The 17,622-nt window shown below is 31.2% G+C and overlaps 1 protein-coding gene and 1 long non-coding RNA gene across 2 annotated transcripts; both read right to left on the bottom strand.

Moving 5' to 3' along the window:
- Positions 1-3,114: 3,114 nt before the first annotated feature.
- LOC140175771 (uncharacterized) lies at positions 3,115-3,663 on the bottom strand. The gene has a single exon (XM_072204324.1). It carries the CDS (start codon positions 3,661-3,663, stop codon positions 3,115-3,117), a length of 549 nt encoding a protein of 182 aa, XP_072060425.1.
- A 9,200-nt stretch (positions 3,664-12,863) lies between these two features.
- LOC112716586 (uncharacterized) lies at positions 12,864-15,266 on the bottom strand. Its single transcript, XR_003160410.2, has 4 exons — positions 14,671-15,266; positions 13,753-13,886; positions 13,412-13,512; positions 12,864-13,052 (listed from the first exon to the last, which is right to left on the bottom strand). It is a non-coding gene; the product is annotated as an uncharacterized lncRNA (long non-coding RNA).
- Between the last annotated feature and the right edge of the window lie 2,356 nt (positions 15,267-17,622).

Below are 17,622 nucleotides of genomic sequence, written 5' to 3'. Positions count from 1 at the left end.
CCATTAATTTTAAATCTATAAGTGGCACTCTTAACACAACTCATCATCAGCTTCACCCATTCTGTACTGAAGCTGAACTTATCCATGACCTTTTGCAAAAAATTCCATTCCAATCTGTCATAAGCCTTATTCATATCCAATTTGATGGCTAAATCATTACTTCCGTGATTTCCTTTTCTGTTTAATTTGTGAAACACTTCCTGCACTACTACTATATTGTCCTGTATGAGCCTTCCTTTTATGAAAGCGCTCTGAACCGGAGATATGATAGTATCAAGCACTTTCCTCAATCTTCCGACTAAGACCCTTGTTACAATCTTGTATATGAAGTTACAGCAGCTGATGGGTCTGAGTTGATTCAGATTCTCCGGTTGCCTCACTTTCGGAATTAAAACCACAGTTGTTTCTCCTAAGTCCTCTGGTAAGCTGCCTTCTTCAAAAATCTGCCTCACCACGCCACACACTTCTTTATTCAGGATATCCCAATGCTGTTGGAAGAAAAGACCATTTAACCCATCAGGACCTGGGGCTTTTAAGCTTCCCATGCTAAAGACTGCTTCCTTGATTTCCTCATCTTTGATCTTTGCCATTAGGTTATCATTCATCTTACTCGTGACCTTCATAGGTATATGTTTTAAGCATTCTTCCATGTTCCTATCCCCTTCCGAGGTGAACAGTTTGGCAAAATGTGTTTCTACTAGTCTCATGATTTCTGCTTCTCCCTGTATCCAATGTCCAGCCTCATCTTTTAGTTTATCAATTCTGTTTCGCATTCTTCTCTGTATGGTTGTTGCATGAAAAAAAGCTGTGTTTTTGTCTCCCCATTTGAGCCATTTCAACCTTGATCTTTGCCCCCAGTATTTTTCTTCTTGCTTCCAAAGATCATTTATCTGGTTCTTCAATTCTTTCTCTCTTTTTTGATCCCTGTCCGTCATATCACCTTTTTGTATCTGAAGTAGCTCGTTCTTCTTTTTTTCTATTTCTTTGTCTACTCTTTTGAACTTTCTTCTGCTCCACTCCGTCAATTCCCTTATGCATCTACCACTCTTTTTGATGAATTGATTCCAGCAGTTTCTATTTCCATCTTCCTGCTGCCAGCTCCTCCTAATAACCTCTTCACATTCCTCATGTTCAGTCCAAAAGGCCTCATACCTGAATTCTTTTTTTATCCTAACTTTCGGCTGTGTTTCCAAAATTAAGGCACAATGATCCGAACTTATGGTCGAAGCAGCTTTTAGAACAACATTCTAATGTAGACTAAGCCATTTCCAATTCACTAATACCCTATCTAGTCTTTCCCTAGTGACAATGTTGTTTCTTGGGTTGCTGTACCATGTGAACCTACTTCCTTTAAGATCAATATCTATTAAACCATTATCATCTACAAATTTTCTGAAGGTATCCAAATAAATTTTTGGTTGATGATGAAGGCCTACCTTTTCATCTTGACTTAGGATATCATTGAAATCTCCCAAAACAGCTTGAGGTTCTTCCTTGTTTCTATTACTTACCGTAAGCTCCTGCCAGAGTTTCCTTCGCTTTTGGAAAATTGGGTTGCCATACACAAAAATACCCTGCCATTTCATAACATTATTGATATTAATACTTGCTTTAATATAATTATCACACCACTCATAAACATCAATATTTATATTGGATTTCCAAAGCAAACATAGCCCACCGGACAAGCCCCAGGGTTCTACACAAAAAAGCTTGTCAAAATTCAACATTCTTCTTATCCTACTCATTCTTTCTTGACTGGCCCTGGTTTCCATCAAAAACACTATAAGCGGCTTTACTTTTTTACAAAGGTTATACAACTCAGAAATTGTCGGGGCAGCCGCTATTCCCCGACAATTCCAACTGATGATACTCATGGCTGAGGGTGGGGCTTGATAAGGCCCACCTCCTCAGCCATTTGCATTTCAGTAATCTGACCAGTAACAAACCTAGCTAACTGATACTCCCCTGAACCATTAGAATTGATGTTGTTCTTTGTTTTCTTGGGTTCTCTATCCTCTTGTTCCTCTTGTCTCTCTCTGTAAGTTAGCATTGGAATCTGTTTGGTTTCTCGTTTTCTCTTCAGATTCAAATTCAGTTCCAATTTCTTTGCAAGTCGCGTCTCCCAATCTGTCTGTGCTTCCGCTTCCTTTTCTTCATCTTCATCACTTGCTAACTCAACATAATAGATATTATCCCCTGGCTTTGTTTTTTGGTACTCTCCTTTATGTTCTGTCATCTGATCTTCTTTGGATAGTCTTCCATTAGCATTCTCCTCTGTTTCCCCCTTCAGAAGTTCTTGTTTCTCTTTTTCCTCTGTTCTGGCTACACATTCCTGTTTATCCAGCTTCCTTGCTAACATAAGCCTTTTTAATTCTTGGCCTATAGTTTCCTTTCCTTTTTTTCCTGGGCCCATTCTCCAATCTTCTATTTTATAGCTGTTCACTTCTTCTCTTTCCATTGCATACTTATTTAGCCCACTTTTCCCGCAATCCTTTCTTGCTGGTGTGAAGCCCCTGTATTGGGCCCAATATCCCTTGCTTGACCAATTCCATCTGATTCCTTTTCCTGATTCCTCCTTTCTTGCATCTGGGCCTTTTTGAAGTTGGCCCATTCATTCTTCCTCTCTCTTATCTCTTCAATCAGATTGCTAATTTTATAGGCTGCTTCTAGGTCATGATGCGTATCCCCCTCTTCCTGAAAATCAGAGATTCTTGGTACTTCTTCTACCTGCTCCTCTGCATCTGCCATCTCTTCTTCTCTCTTCATTTGGTTTTCCCATACACTTTCCTCCCAGATTTTCTGCTGCGAAACTCTTTCTGACCTCATCCTACTCTCTTCAGAGCTTCGTTCATCGCTACTCTCTCTCTCCGGATTCCTTTGTTCACGCGCCTGCATCTCCCCATCCTGGTTCCGTCCTCCTTGATTTGGGGCACCTCCTCCCATGGTTGATCCTGTTCGACCCTGACTTGCTCCCAGTCCCAGTTCATATTTCTTTTTTGTAGGATCCCAGCATGCCATGGCTGTTGGATTCTTGCATGACTTCTTCTCATGCCCTAGTATGCCACAGTTGAAGCAGTAGCTGTCCGGCAGTCTCTCATACTTGAAAAAAATTCACAGTGGAGGCAGACTCTCTCTATCTAACCAGAATCCTGTAGGTAATGCCTTTGTGATGTCGATGCTCACCCTAATTCTCAGATATGGCTTTTTGAGGATTCCATCTGTCTTTGGTTCTTCAGCTTCGACTAAGACTCCTAACATTTCTCCGATAAGCCTAGCAGTTTCTTTCTCCATGAATTCAAGTGGTATGCCGTGCACTTGAATCCAAAATTCCATGAAGTCATGGTCAACTTCAAAAACAGACTCGCCCTCCCTCCACAACCTGAGATTAATCATATTACCTTTGACATTCCATGGTCCATTCTGAATGATCTGCAACCCTTTCTTCCTGTCTTTAAAGCTGAAAAGTATCTTCTTTCTTCCAATATCTGTAACTGCCACTCCTTGAGGGTTTCCCCACATTTCGAGTAAGGCATTTTTGCAAGTTTTGAAATTTATCTCCTTGTCACTTATTAGCTTTCCCACCACGTTTAAGCAATCTTTCTTATATCCCATTTCTCCCGGCTTGTTGAGCTTTATGACTTTTCCTTCGATGTTGTTCATGTTGAAAGTTGATGTAGAAAAAGTTATGTGTTCCAGGTTCAGAGGTTAATGTGGAAAATGTAATGTGTTTCAGGTTTCAGTGGTTTGACGGTTCAAGAAAGATGAGGATTATGTAAAAATGTGGATTTGATTGTTGAAAACAAGATTGAGAATAAACTCCCTTAAATTTGGAGAAGAACCCGAAGTTCTTTGAAGACTCTCCTATTGAGAGAAACGGAGTTAACTATGAAGCAGTATTAAAACCTTGTATATGCAGCCTATTTGGGTTAAGTTGCATGCTTGCATTATTTTCTACATTAACCAACTTCTGAACTAATTTTTTTCCTTTTTTGGTCTGGAACTTCTGAACTAAATTTCAATGTGTGGTACATGAGAGATACTTCTTTTTAATGGGTTCACGGCCCAAAGGCCTATAAACCAAGAACAATACCGAAAACAAAAACACCTAACTTCCAAAATAAGATCCAACAATAATGTTTTGTTACAAATTTACTTGGGTTAGTATATTAGTTAAATAAAATATTTCTATTAAAAAAATAAATTTTTTATTTATTTTATTTAAAAGCTAATAATATTTTACTTTTAAAAATAAAACATAAACAAAAAATATTTTTAACACCTGAAATTCTTTTTAAAAAACTTATTCAAATATGAAATAATTTTTTTTGTTAATTATTTTTTGAAAAGAGAAAAAATACGTACTTCTTTTAAAACTCAATTTAAGCTGACATTAATTTATTTAAATAAATATTAGAATTTGAATCTCGTCTTGTGTATATAGTAATTTATTAACTAATAGTATATTTTTAAATAGAATTTACGATAAATTAATTTTTGATGTGTCAAACTAAGAGAGAAAAAAAATAATGTTTAGCTGCAAATGAAAGACCATAAAGTGACGGGTTAATAAGTTGCAGTTGGAATTAATTTAAGGGGTACATTAGGTGCCTCCAAAGAATTATATCATAGTTTGAATTCGGCTTTACTCAGATGTGTAAAAATAAAAACGAATTTATCCGGTGAGTGTGTAGGGTAATTCACTTAAATAAATTGTTTTACTTTTAAAATTATGTAAATGTATTGTCTTTAAAATGAAGACACAAATATATTGTTTCATATATTTATGGAAATCGCTACTAACAGTAGCGGTTTACAGAAACACAGAATCCGTTGCTGTCAGTTGCAGATTACATTAAGTTGTGGTAGCATAGAAACTGTTGTTGTTTGTCACGGTTTCTGTATGATTATGATTGGTCATAAACTGCTACTACTAGTAGCGGTTTATGTGCATTGGGATACGTGTGTAAACTGTTAGAGAGCAGCAGCGGCAGGTAATAGTGGTTTCCATGCTGTCACAATTCAACGTAATCCGCGGCTGACAGCAGCAGATTCTGTGTTTTGATTCTATGTTTGTGTAAACCGCTATTACGAATAGCAATTTCCATAGATATGTGAAACAATGCATTTGCATCTTTATTTTGGAAACAATACATTTACATAATTTTAAAGATGAAACAATTTATTTAAATGAATTGCCCTAAATGTGTATCTTATATATACTATGGTAGTAAGATAAAAAAAAAAAAAAAAAACGGTGATCTCCTTCTCCTCTCTTTTACCTTCTCCTCTCTTTCACCTTCTTCTCTCCGCTTCTTTACCCATATTTTTTAATTTCTTTTTGTCCTTTTTTTTTCATTCACCATTTCTACCATCTTTTTCCTTTTTTCCTATGTTCTCCTTCCCCGTGCCGCCCTCGTTTAGCCTCTCTCCTCCCTTCTTCTATTCCTTTTTTCTTTGTCTCATTTATTTTTTTCTTTCCTCCTCCTTTTATTTTACTATTTTATTCTTAAATTTGTTTATTTTTGTGTGATATATTTTTTAATAAATTTTTATAATAATTTTTAAGATTCACTTAATTATTTAATTTAATTTTTTAACTTTTTTATTCTTTTACAATAATTTTTTACATTTAGTTCCAAATAATATAATGGTCTCTAAATTTATTTTCAATATTATCTCAACTGACCAAATATTGATATAATTATTTTTTATCACGCTAAAAATTACCAATAATTAGATAAAATGACAAGATTATAATTGAACTCAATTTAATTCTAGTTTTATTATAAAATTTTAATTCATCCCCAATTATCTAAATTATATTTCTCTTCTTTTTATTTTTATTTTTTCTTCTTAATCAAAACTTTCTGAAACTATAATAGGAAGTGGGAGCATGAGACATATTGCATTCATATATTTTTTCTATAAAAATAGTCCAAGAATTGAATAGATGTGATAGTTATAAGTCTCTTTGAATGATTTTATTGTAAGTCATTTATTCTAAATGATCAATTCAGTCCCCTTGTAAAACAAAATATAAATTCTAATTTACTATCAAAATTTTTTAAACCTTAGTAAGCAAAAAAATTATAAAAATTCATTATATCATAATTCACCGACAGAACTATTGTACGAAATAATCAATATTTTTTTTAAAAAATAAAAAACAAAGGTTATTTTTATTGTAGATAATAATATCGCAAATACTTGCTTCCAGGTGAAGAGAAGATAACCTAACCCACTAGTTTATTATTATCATCAGGGTAGTCGTAACACAAATAATTGCAAGCAAGAAGCTGAACCCTAACTTTTTATTATTGAAGAAGAAGATAAGAAAAAGAGAGAAAACGATAGTGAAAGTGCAGAAGACAATCGAATTTCTATGTTTGATCAATCGCAAGAAACTGAACTTCAAAGGTGTCGTTTTTTTCAATATTGGGCGCCAAATTAAAATGATGTCGTTTTGGTTACTTACAGCATGGTAAGAAATAGTCACATTAACACCCGTTAGCTGAGTCAATACCGAAAATGAATCCAGAGATCATTATGGTACTCGAAACTAAATGTAAAGGACCACTATAAAAAAATTGAAATCTCGAAAATCAAATTAGGTAATTGAGTGAATCTAAAAAATTACTATAAAAATTTACTCATATTTTCTTTTTTTATATAGTATTTTATTGTTCTTTCTTTTACGAGTACTGTGAGTATAATAATGTATTAAATTTGGGAGAATATATTGAAGTTTGCTTTTTGTTTAGAAAAATATCTTCGGATCAAATGAGAATTTAGTATTAAGCGATTTTTTTTAATATGTTGCATCACTTTTTGTGTTGATAGATCTATCTCTATTTTTATCTTTTAAAATTTTTTAAAACTAAAATTTTGGACTTACTTTAAATTTACAGTTTAGTATAGGATATATATATATAATGTAATTTTTTATATTTAAATTTAATTTATGTTTATTATCTGTAAGTACTTATGACATTTTTTATTATTGGAATATTTTTTTGAGTAAATTGATAATTAGGTCTTTAAAATTTTTTATTTTAAACTAATTAGCTCTTAAAAAATATCAATTGGTCTTTCATAATAGCTTACCATGGATATGTTATGTTATTCTTTTAATTTATTATGTAAAATTTAACAGTGATGTTTATATATATCGTTAATTACTATAACGTGTCTATTTATGAAAGATTGTTATGTAGATAACAACTTTTAAAATAAAACTTCACCTGTTTTAGTAAGATTCGTAATAAATAGAATACTGTTGATAAAAGTTTATAGAAACTCAACCGATAATGAATATTTCATTATTTAAAACTATATCGTTTTCATACTCATCATGTGATAGTAATATACTACTGTAAATAACAAAATATATAGATAATTTTGTTCTGTTTTGTGCTATCTATTAATAATATATATATATATATATATTCACTGTTTATAATTGAAAATGATGTAATTGATATTTTTTTTTCAAAAACTAATTAATCCTAGACAAAATTTAATTGTTAATTTATTTTATTTTATTTTTTAAAAACTAAAACTAAGATCCAGAAGAAACAAAATCAGTGTGTCGTAGGTCAAATCTATATGGGGACTAAGGAATCATTGACCATATGAAACGGGAAAAAGTTTAATAGCATTATTAGGGTCATTTTTTTTGTTATGAAAATTGTGTTTGGTTATGAATTTTAGATGTATTAGATTATAGGACAGTTTTTGCTCAGTTTTGGTCATCTGATTTTTTTAGGAGAAAAATTTTGTAAATAAATTGGAGGATTTATTTTTTATGGAGGGATGATTTGAATTTTAATAGAAGTTAATCGAACCGTCTATTTTGTATATGTAGTAATTTTTTTATTTTTGAAAAATCAAATCTGATGGTCCGAGTTAATTATTATATATTATTTTTGAATGAGTTTAAAAATTTTTGAATGAGTTTGAATGTATATATATATATATATATATATATATATATATATATATATATATATATATATATATATATATATATATATATATATATATATATATATATATATAAAGGTGTGTAACGCGTAAACAGCTTATTAAATCCAATTTTCTTCATCTTCTTCGACTTGTTCTTCTTCTTTGTTATGGTCCTATATCTCTCTTGTTGGGTATAAAGAAAAAAAATTGATAGTAAAGTTTCTGTTTCTGTTTAAGTGAGTGAGAGAAATGGATGATAGAATTCTTTTGAAGGTGTATTATTTTAGTCAGATGTTGTTGCAAATATCTGAAGGAGTAAAATTTATTTGTAAATATCCATTAGATGTTGTTATTCACTTCACAATCTCATTTGAAGAGGTCAAATGTGTGATTTGTGAGAAGATAGATTCGGAGATGTCAAGAAAAATATCATGTATTTTATACAGATATTCCATACCAGTATTTGGTGGATTCGTTCAATTTCAAACCAAATATATAACGAACGAAGCGAGTATGCAAGAGATGTTTTCAATGTATATTAAAAGTCGTGCTCAAATCTCGTTCATCGAGTTGTACATTGAATTCGAACAATTTGAGGCGAACCGAAATATTGTACGGGAAGATTACAATAGTGACAGTGAGAAAGAGTTCGAAAGCAATTACGAAGTTGGTTCAAATGGAGATGAAGATCAAGGTGACGGCACTGTGACTCCGAATGTGACAGACGTGGCAAATGCACTCGCAAACGAAGTGCCGTTTGAGGAGCCATCTTTCATACGAGTTTTGGATTTGGAAGCCATACATGCTCAGGAGTTTCCGAAATATATGAGTGCAGGTACGTAATTTTCTATATTTATAAGAAGGATTAGAATTTTATAATAGTTGATATTGATCGATGGACCAAATAATTAAGTGATTTGTGAAAATATACTCAATTAACATTTGTAAAAGTGTTTATTTAGTCAAGTTTAAGATAATATTTTTAGTTAATTAGTATTTAGGAATCAATATTTATTTAGTTATTTAGTTAATTAATATCTATTAATTGGTATTTATTTTAGTATTATTAAGTTATTTAGTTTATTAGTATTTATTTTTAGTTATTTAGTTAATTTGTATTTATTAATTAGTATTTATTTATGTGTTTATGTTTTTATTTTATTAAGATTGAGATAATAACCTAATATAAAGTTTATTTATATCATTATTGATGTAGTGAGTACTGATTTACTTTTAATTTCGGTTATTAAATAATCGCGTATTAAATACTTATGGTATGGCTGCCGTCGTGACAGAAATTTCTATTGTCGCAGATGGTGAATTTGCCATGGGGATGAAATTCAGTTCTAGGGAAACTGTTATTAAGGTGATGAAAGAGTATACCCTCTGAAGAAGTGTAGACTACCGGGTGTATGAGTTGGAGCCGTTGACATTTTATGCCAATTGTATACAGTACGGGTCAGGGTGTGATTGACTTATCAGAGTTAGCATGATCAGCAGAAAGTACTGTTGGGTTATAAGGAGGTATAATGGCAGTCATCCTTGTACTAGAGCTACCATTTCTCAGGATCATTCGAAGCTGGATACGAATACAATTGCAGATGCCATAAAACCGTTGGTTGAGCCTGACCCCTCGTTAAAGATAAAATCAGTTATTACAAAAGTGAAATCGAATTTCAACTACACCATCAGTTATCGGAAAGTTTGGTTGGCTAAGCAAAAGTCAGTAGAAAAAATATTTGGAGGCTAGGAAGTATCGTACGAAGCGTTGCCCATATGGTTTGAGGCCATGTGTCATAAAGAGCCATCATCTGTCGTCCATTTTGAGATTATGCCTGCATATCAAGGCGATGATTTGGTAAGTGATATCCGGGTATTGCATCGAGTCTTCTGGAGCTCTTACCCCTGCATTAGAGATTCAGACATTGTAAGCCATTTGTCCAGGTGGATGAGACTCACTTGTACGGAAAGTATAAGGGTTGCCTGTTAGTGGTTGTTTCAAAGGATGGTAACAACAATATCATCTCAATTGCATTTACTATTGTGGAGGGAGAGACTTCTGATGCGTGATACTTTTTTTTTTTAGTAACCTGCGACAACATGTTACTCGGGATGGTGTGGGATGGACCAACACGAATCCATAAATGCAGCTGTGGCACGCAGTAACAGAGCTTGGTCACCTCCTAGAGCTTTCCACATGTTTTGCATCAGGCATATAGAGTCGAACTTCTTGAGAAAATTCAAGGCATCATACCTGCAAAAGCCTTATTGAACACAAATGGAGTGTATCGACTAGCGCTACGACGTGGTGGATCAACCCTGAGATTGTAGCCTTTGCCTGTCTCACTTGGAGTACATGCCTCACCTGTATACACTTTAATTAATCACAAGATCCGACAAGTTCAAGTGATTGCCATATTTTGAACGGTACTAGTACATGTAAATATCTAAGGGATGCTGTGGAGCCATGAGAAACTCAGTAAGAACGTGATTATACCTGTTTGTCTACTGCATCAGTCGAAATGAATGAGTCGGTCTCCACGCTCGCAGTTACGCCACCTAATATAACTTGTTTCATTAACACAAATGGATTCTAAATATGAAGATACGGGGTAAATGTAAGATAATGTTACTTGCTGTTTGCAAGCGAAAAACTGCGGGGTTTTCTAGGAACCGGCGCTAGATATGGTAGGCGAATCCAAGCCCAACCGAGCAGAAGTGTTAGCAGACCATCAATTTTCTTATAGTCAAAATGTGATGCCCTGCATAACGCCCCGTACTAGGCATGTTGATCCCCAATTGTACTGTCCGGTACTAGCAAAATCACGGAGCAGAGGCAGAAACTTCCAGTGCACAGATTCCCCAGACTTGTCTCCAAACAAGATCGTACCGATCAACAACATAATGTGGTACTTCACATATACCTGTATACTGCTTTCATCAGTCAACTGTAACCGTTCTTTTAAATTCTGTAGCCACGTCAGTTTTATGCAGCTTCGTCTACAGTTCGACTTCTCGATGCAACCCCAAATTGGTGTAGACACTCCATCTCTAAGGCTTCAAAACTACTCAGAGTCATTCTTGTGACTGGAAGATCGTCCGTCGGAAGACCGAGAATCATAGCCACGTCTTCCAGTGTCATGGCACATTCACCAACAGGAAGGTGAAAGATATGTGTGTCCGGGTGCCACCTTTTGACTAGAGTATTTACGAGTACTTTCTGATATTGGACTACTCCAATCTGGGCCACATGGTAAAAATCAGTAGATCGTAAATGCTCTTCCATCCTCTCATTGTATCGATCCGGAGGGACAGAGTGATCACATGTCAATATCTGTGAATTCTACAAAAGCATAGCAAATATTAATTGAAATTCCACAACTATCATAGATAATTTTAAAAAATCTAATTAAAACAAATAATTTTACTGAATCCAATTTACTAAGTAATAATATTTTAACTTCTAAATTTAATTAATATTCCTAGAGCTTATTTCTAACTTACTACAAATAATAATAATTAATAGATACTTTCAATTTCTGTTTAACTAATAATATTCTACAGTAATAATATTAAAACCTCAACTACAATAACATATTTCTGTCAATTAAAAGGCTAATAATAAATAAATAATTATTACCGAAAATGTAAATACATTATACTTTACAGATCCTAATTATTAATCAAAATGATCAACATTATTTCAAAAAATTATACACCGATTTAGTTTATCTATTGTTACGAAAAATTATTATGCTTTATAAAATTATAATTTTTAAAATTAATTATAACAGTTAACTAATTAATTATATTTTCTAAAATTATTATAAAAAATTCTAAACAAGTCATTTTTAATACTAATCTATTATATTGAGAAAAATTCTAAACAAGAATTAATTACATTTAAACACACATATTTCTAACTATTATTTAAACATATATTCCTAAATTTCTAAAATTAATTATAACAATTAACTACTTAATTATAATTTCTAATATTATTACAAAAAATTCTATACAAGTATTTTTTATTACTAATCTATTATATTACAAAAAAATCTAAACAAAAATTAACTACATTTAAACATAGATATTTCTAATTATTATTTAAACATATATTCTTAAATTTCTAAACTTAATTATAACAGCTAACTACTTAATTATAACTTCTAATATTATTGCAAAAAATTCTAAAATAGTATTTTTTATTACTAATCTATTATATTACAAAAAATTCTAAACAAGAATCAACTACATTTACACTTTATTTAAACATATATTTCTAAATTTTTATCAATAAAAATAATAATTAAGTCACATATATCTTCTTCAATTCAACTTATAACAACAATAATTATAATTAAATTTCTAAAAATAATAATTATAATTTTAAAATATAAAAAAATTTAACAAATACTACAAGAAAAAGGCGCATTTGTAACAAAAAATATTGTTACAAAACGTCAAAATTTTGAAACAAAAGTTTTTTGTAACAAAAAAAGGGTCCATTGCAGCAAGTCCCGTTACAAAAAATTTTTGTAACGAAAAATGGAACTGTTACAATTCAATACCATATTTTGTAACAATTTTTTCTGATACAAAAAACCAGAAGCTGTTAAAAAAGTGGTAACAAATTTTGATCTTGAAGGTATTTTTCATGACAGTCAATTTTTTTCCTATCAAAAGATTTTGTTACAAAATGTAACATGATTTTGTAACATTTTTTTCTTTAATTACGAAAACAAATTAATTATTTTGTAACAACTTTTTTTAATTACAAATTACATGCATAATTTACTAAATTATTTTTTAAATTAACTAATATATTAACGATTTTAATAAGCAAGTTTACATGTATATAATATGCAAAAACATACATAAGTTAAATAAGATCCTTTTAGCTAAAATTGTCTTGAAACAAAATAACATTAGCTAGTGAGTACATTGATTAGTTCAACAAAAACATAAAAGTTCTAACATAAAAGTTCAACCAAAAGTTAAAAGTTCTAACATAGATTAGTGTCACTATGAATCAAAATATTCTTGAGCTCTCAAAGTAGCATGTGGTCACCATTTCAGCACTCCTGTAAATAAAAAAAAAAACAAAACAAAAAGTTAGGTGCATAGTCAAAAGTTCCTTAAGTTCAGAAAGTTTCTAAATTTTCAAAACAAGCAAGTTTGTATTCACTTCTCAACAATTCAAAATGCCAAAACAAGTGATACACATGTATGTGTAGAGCACATAATCAAGTAAATTAAAGGGTTTGTTCATCAAGTAACGTGAGATAAATCATAAATGTGATGTGATGACTAGTTTCATGAAACTGTACTAGGAATCACAAGATATTATATGCGAACAGTAGCATGCCTCCAAAAAGTAGAAAAGCAAGCAAGCCCTTAATAGTGTGATACAAATTTACTAAGTCTAAATCCCAGTATATACCTGTATAGCCCCATCAACCAGATATATTTGTAACTCATCTGTCATGGGGAAAAAACTGCGGCCTTCAGACTTGCCACTGGTTTGGCAGACTTCATTAGGACCTACAAGTGATCAATTACATCTTACAAGACCATGAATCAGAATAGTTACCTATATATGCATACCGCAAAATGAATCATATCTCAGAGCAGTTTAGAAACAAAACACCAACTTTAAGTTCTAGACCCTTTGTATTCACTTTTTATATATCTAACAGGCCAGATAGTAACAGCATACTGAAAAAAGGAAGCATTTCTATTACTTATCAACTAATGAAAATATATTATCATCTATTGCTATACCTCAGACCAAAATGGGACAGCCAACATTCTGTAGTAGAATAAGAAATTATCCATCTGAAACCAGCGGTAAATTAGGTGATAGATGACTTGCACACCGGGCATGATGTTTTCCTATGAAGCCAAGGATCGATACACTGCACATCACAGGTTTAGGACAGATTAGCATTTGAGATTGATAGTGTCCAGCAGAAAATAGGAGATTTTCACAATCCCTTATTGAAGTACACTATTAGATCTAACCAACTCTGGAGAAAGTTTCCTTCTCCTGAACTACCAAACTGAACAAAAATTATCTAACTAAAACCAACTAAACCCCAGTATTTATATGCAGCAGTTAAGCCTAGAATGCTTGCTCCTAACCTGCTAAACTAGCTTAAAGGAGCTAACCAGCAGCCAACCAGCAACAATTATGAACTAAGTAGTGAAAGCAATGAAAATTCAGTTTATCTACTCCTTACCTCTCCTCCTATAGACCAATCCAAACCTGTTCTTATCAGAGATCTATCAGAAACCAATAATTTCTCAAATTAACATATCCAATAACCAATAATTTCTCAAACAATCTTTTAACAATATCTACCATCATCAAATAAATCTCAATTTCACAACTAAATCAAGAAATCAGTGTAACCAGGAATTCGAGTAATTAGTCACTTTCAAACAATTAAAATCATTATTCACAAATCACAGCCTCAAATCAAAATAGTCTCAACACCACACCAATCACATTTTCACAACCTCAATCCAAGCTTAAATCTACCAATTAATCTCTCATAACAACAAAATCAGTCACATTCACAGCAATAATCCAAACTTAATAACATTACAATTATTAATAACAGCAAAATGGAGAATTCAAACTCAATGGAATCGAAAATAGAAATGAATTCAATGGAACTGAAAACAGAGATCGCTTACGATAAAAGAACGAAGCAGCAGCAATAGAAGAGGCAGCCCCTTCTCTCTAGTCCGTGATTCCAGTGACAAGAGGCACGGCGGTAGTTCCCCAGTGACAATCGACGGCGGTGGCTCCGCGGAAGGCAACTGGGCACAGCAACTCGAACAGCGCCTCCTTCTTCTCCCTGCATCTTCCTCCCTCTATGCGTCTGCTCGCGATTCTCGGCGGTGGTAGAAGCTTCATCGACGGTGACTTGGCAGAGGCTTGAACGGAGAACAGCGGCGACTGGGTGACATTGGCTCCGACAGTGCACGGGTCTCCTTCCTCCTCCTCTCTTCAATGCGTTACTCCCTCTCTCCGCGGTGACAACGCCTGCGGCAGTTCGATGGCAGACCGGCAGCAAGGTACGGCTCCACGGAGTGGCGATGCGTGCGACAGCGGCGGCGGCGAGGCAGCAGCCCTCCACCTTCTCCTCTGTTCTCTCAGATCCTCACTTTCTCTTTCTCTCTTCTCCGCTGTAAGGGGTATGTGTGTTGAAGGCTGTTATGCGAAGCTGAAAGGGGGATTTTAGGGTTAGGTTTCTTAATTTGAGAATTAGGTTTCTAATTTTTAATTTGGGAATTATGATTAGAAATTAGAAATTTTATAAAAGAATAAAGGATAGATATGAATAGATATTTTGATAAAATTAAAGAGTAGAATAATTTTTAAAATAAAATATAATTTTATAAAAGAATAAAGGATAGATATAAATAAATATTTTGATAAAATTAGGGAATAGAATAATTTTAAAATTAAATGTACTCTATTAAAAATATTTAAGAACATTATTTATCAACATATTATCAAGTTCAATTAATTATTTTTAATTTAAATTATAAAATAAACATATTATCATATTTTATAAAATATAATGTAAACTCAAAATATTATTTATTCCAATTAAATGATATAACTTTTTATTATTTTTCTATAACTGAAACTTTAATTTCAATTTATAAAATAATTAATTATAATAAAAATTATACATAAATATTAATTGACTTAAAATTAAAATATTTATAAAAATTAATCTAATCATTTCTAATAAATTAATCTCTAAGAGTGTAAATGAATAAAATAAAACATAATTTATTTATAATAGAAATTACTTAAATTGAATCGTACAATTCTTTTTTATTTTTCAATCACAAAAAAGATAATTTCTCCTAATTATTTTTAGAGTAAAGGACATTTTCGTCCCTAACCTTTTTTTTCACGGACATTTTCGTCCTCAAGGAATGAAAAATACATTCAAGTCCCTGACCCCTGAAAAACGTGGACATTTATGTCCTTCCGTTGAATTCAGCCGTTTGCACTTAACGAAAAAGGATGAGCTGGCAGAGGTGGCGCTGAGGTGGGCGTAACGGAGGATAGGTGGCATGGATCATTTCGTAACAGGGACTTATACGTCTTGTTACGAAATGCTCCATGCTACCTGTACTCCGTTACGGTCACCTCAGCGCCACCTCTGCCAGCTCATCCTTTTCCGTTCAGTACAAACGGCTGAATTCAACGGAAGGATATAAATGTCCACGTTTTTCAGAGGTCAGGAACTTGAATGTATTTTCCATTCTTTGAGGACGAAAATGTCCGTAAAAAAAAAGGTAAGGGACGAAAATGTCCTTTACCTATTATTTTTAAATTCAAAGTATCATAAAGTTTTTATTTAATTACTTTCAATAAAATAATTTTTTTTTAAAAAAAATCATCAATAATATAATAAATTTAATTATCCAAAAACTCAGAATGTTAGGGAGTGGGGTACGTGAGTTGTATTACAATTAGGGATTGGGTAATTTAATTATTTTCAATAAAAATAAAGGTAGTATAGTAACTGAAAATTAATTTTAATTTAATAATTATATACAGATATTATTTAACTATAAATTTTTAAATTATTTTTAAATAAATATTTTAATTTTAAGAATTAGAGTAATTAAATTAATTATTCTTAAAATATTATTTTATTATTATTTTATAATTATTTTAAATAATTACTAATTAAGATAAAATTGCAGATACTCAAATTAATTTTTTTTATTCATAAAATTTAAATTATTAAAAGCAAAAATCTTAAATATTCAAATTAAATTATATAAAATTTTTATATTTTTTAATTACTAAAATTTTAAATTATAAATAAGAAAATATTCTATTTAATATATAAATCTCTAAAAATTTATTTTGAATAAATATAATAAATCATAAATGACTTATTATTTAATTTTTAAAATAATTTTAAATTTAAAATATTATTAATTTGACTTAAATATTTTTAGTAGAATAAATGTTTGAATATAAAATCTTAAATAAATATAATAAATTATTATATTAATTTTTAAAAATTTGAAGTCTTGCATTTAATATGTTGAAACAAAATTTTTTATCAGTTACAAAAAATCTTTGAATTTTGTGACAAATAAATAACTTGTTAAAAAAATATAGTATTTTGTGATAAATTAATTTTTTTTTACAAAATATTTAGAGCTTTTGAAACAAATAGATATTTTGTTATAAAATATTATGAATTTTTGCAACAATATAATCTTTTGTTACAAAATATTATAACATTTTGCAACAAAACAACGATTTGATACGAAAGCCAACATAATTTGTAACAAAAGCAATCACGTTATTACAAAATATTCTTATTTTGTAACAATAATTAATTATTGTCACGAAAAAACCGTAATTTGTAACAATTTTAAATTTGATACAAATTTTTTGTTACAAATGTTTCATTTTCTTGTAGTGAAATAAACTTACATAATCAAAATGGCTGAGATATTTTACAATGTGAAGTTCAAGATGATCAACATTTTTAGATTTTTGTTTCTTTGACATTTTAATTTTTTTTTGAGTGAAGTAAATGAAGCAGACATCGTTCAAAGAGAAAGAAGAAGAAGGAATGAATGTTGGGTGGGAATGAA

This window comes from Arachis hypogaea, chromosome 10 (assembly GCF_003086295.3).
Source record: "Arachis hypogaea cultivar Tifrunner chromosome 10, arahy.Tifrunner.gnm2.J5K5, whole genome shotgun sequence".
Taxonomy (NCBI): Eukaryota; Viridiplantae; Streptophyta; class Magnoliopsida; order Fabales; family Fabaceae; genus Arachis; species Arachis hypogaea.
This window is presented reverse-complemented; position numbering and strand designations above follow the sequence as displayed.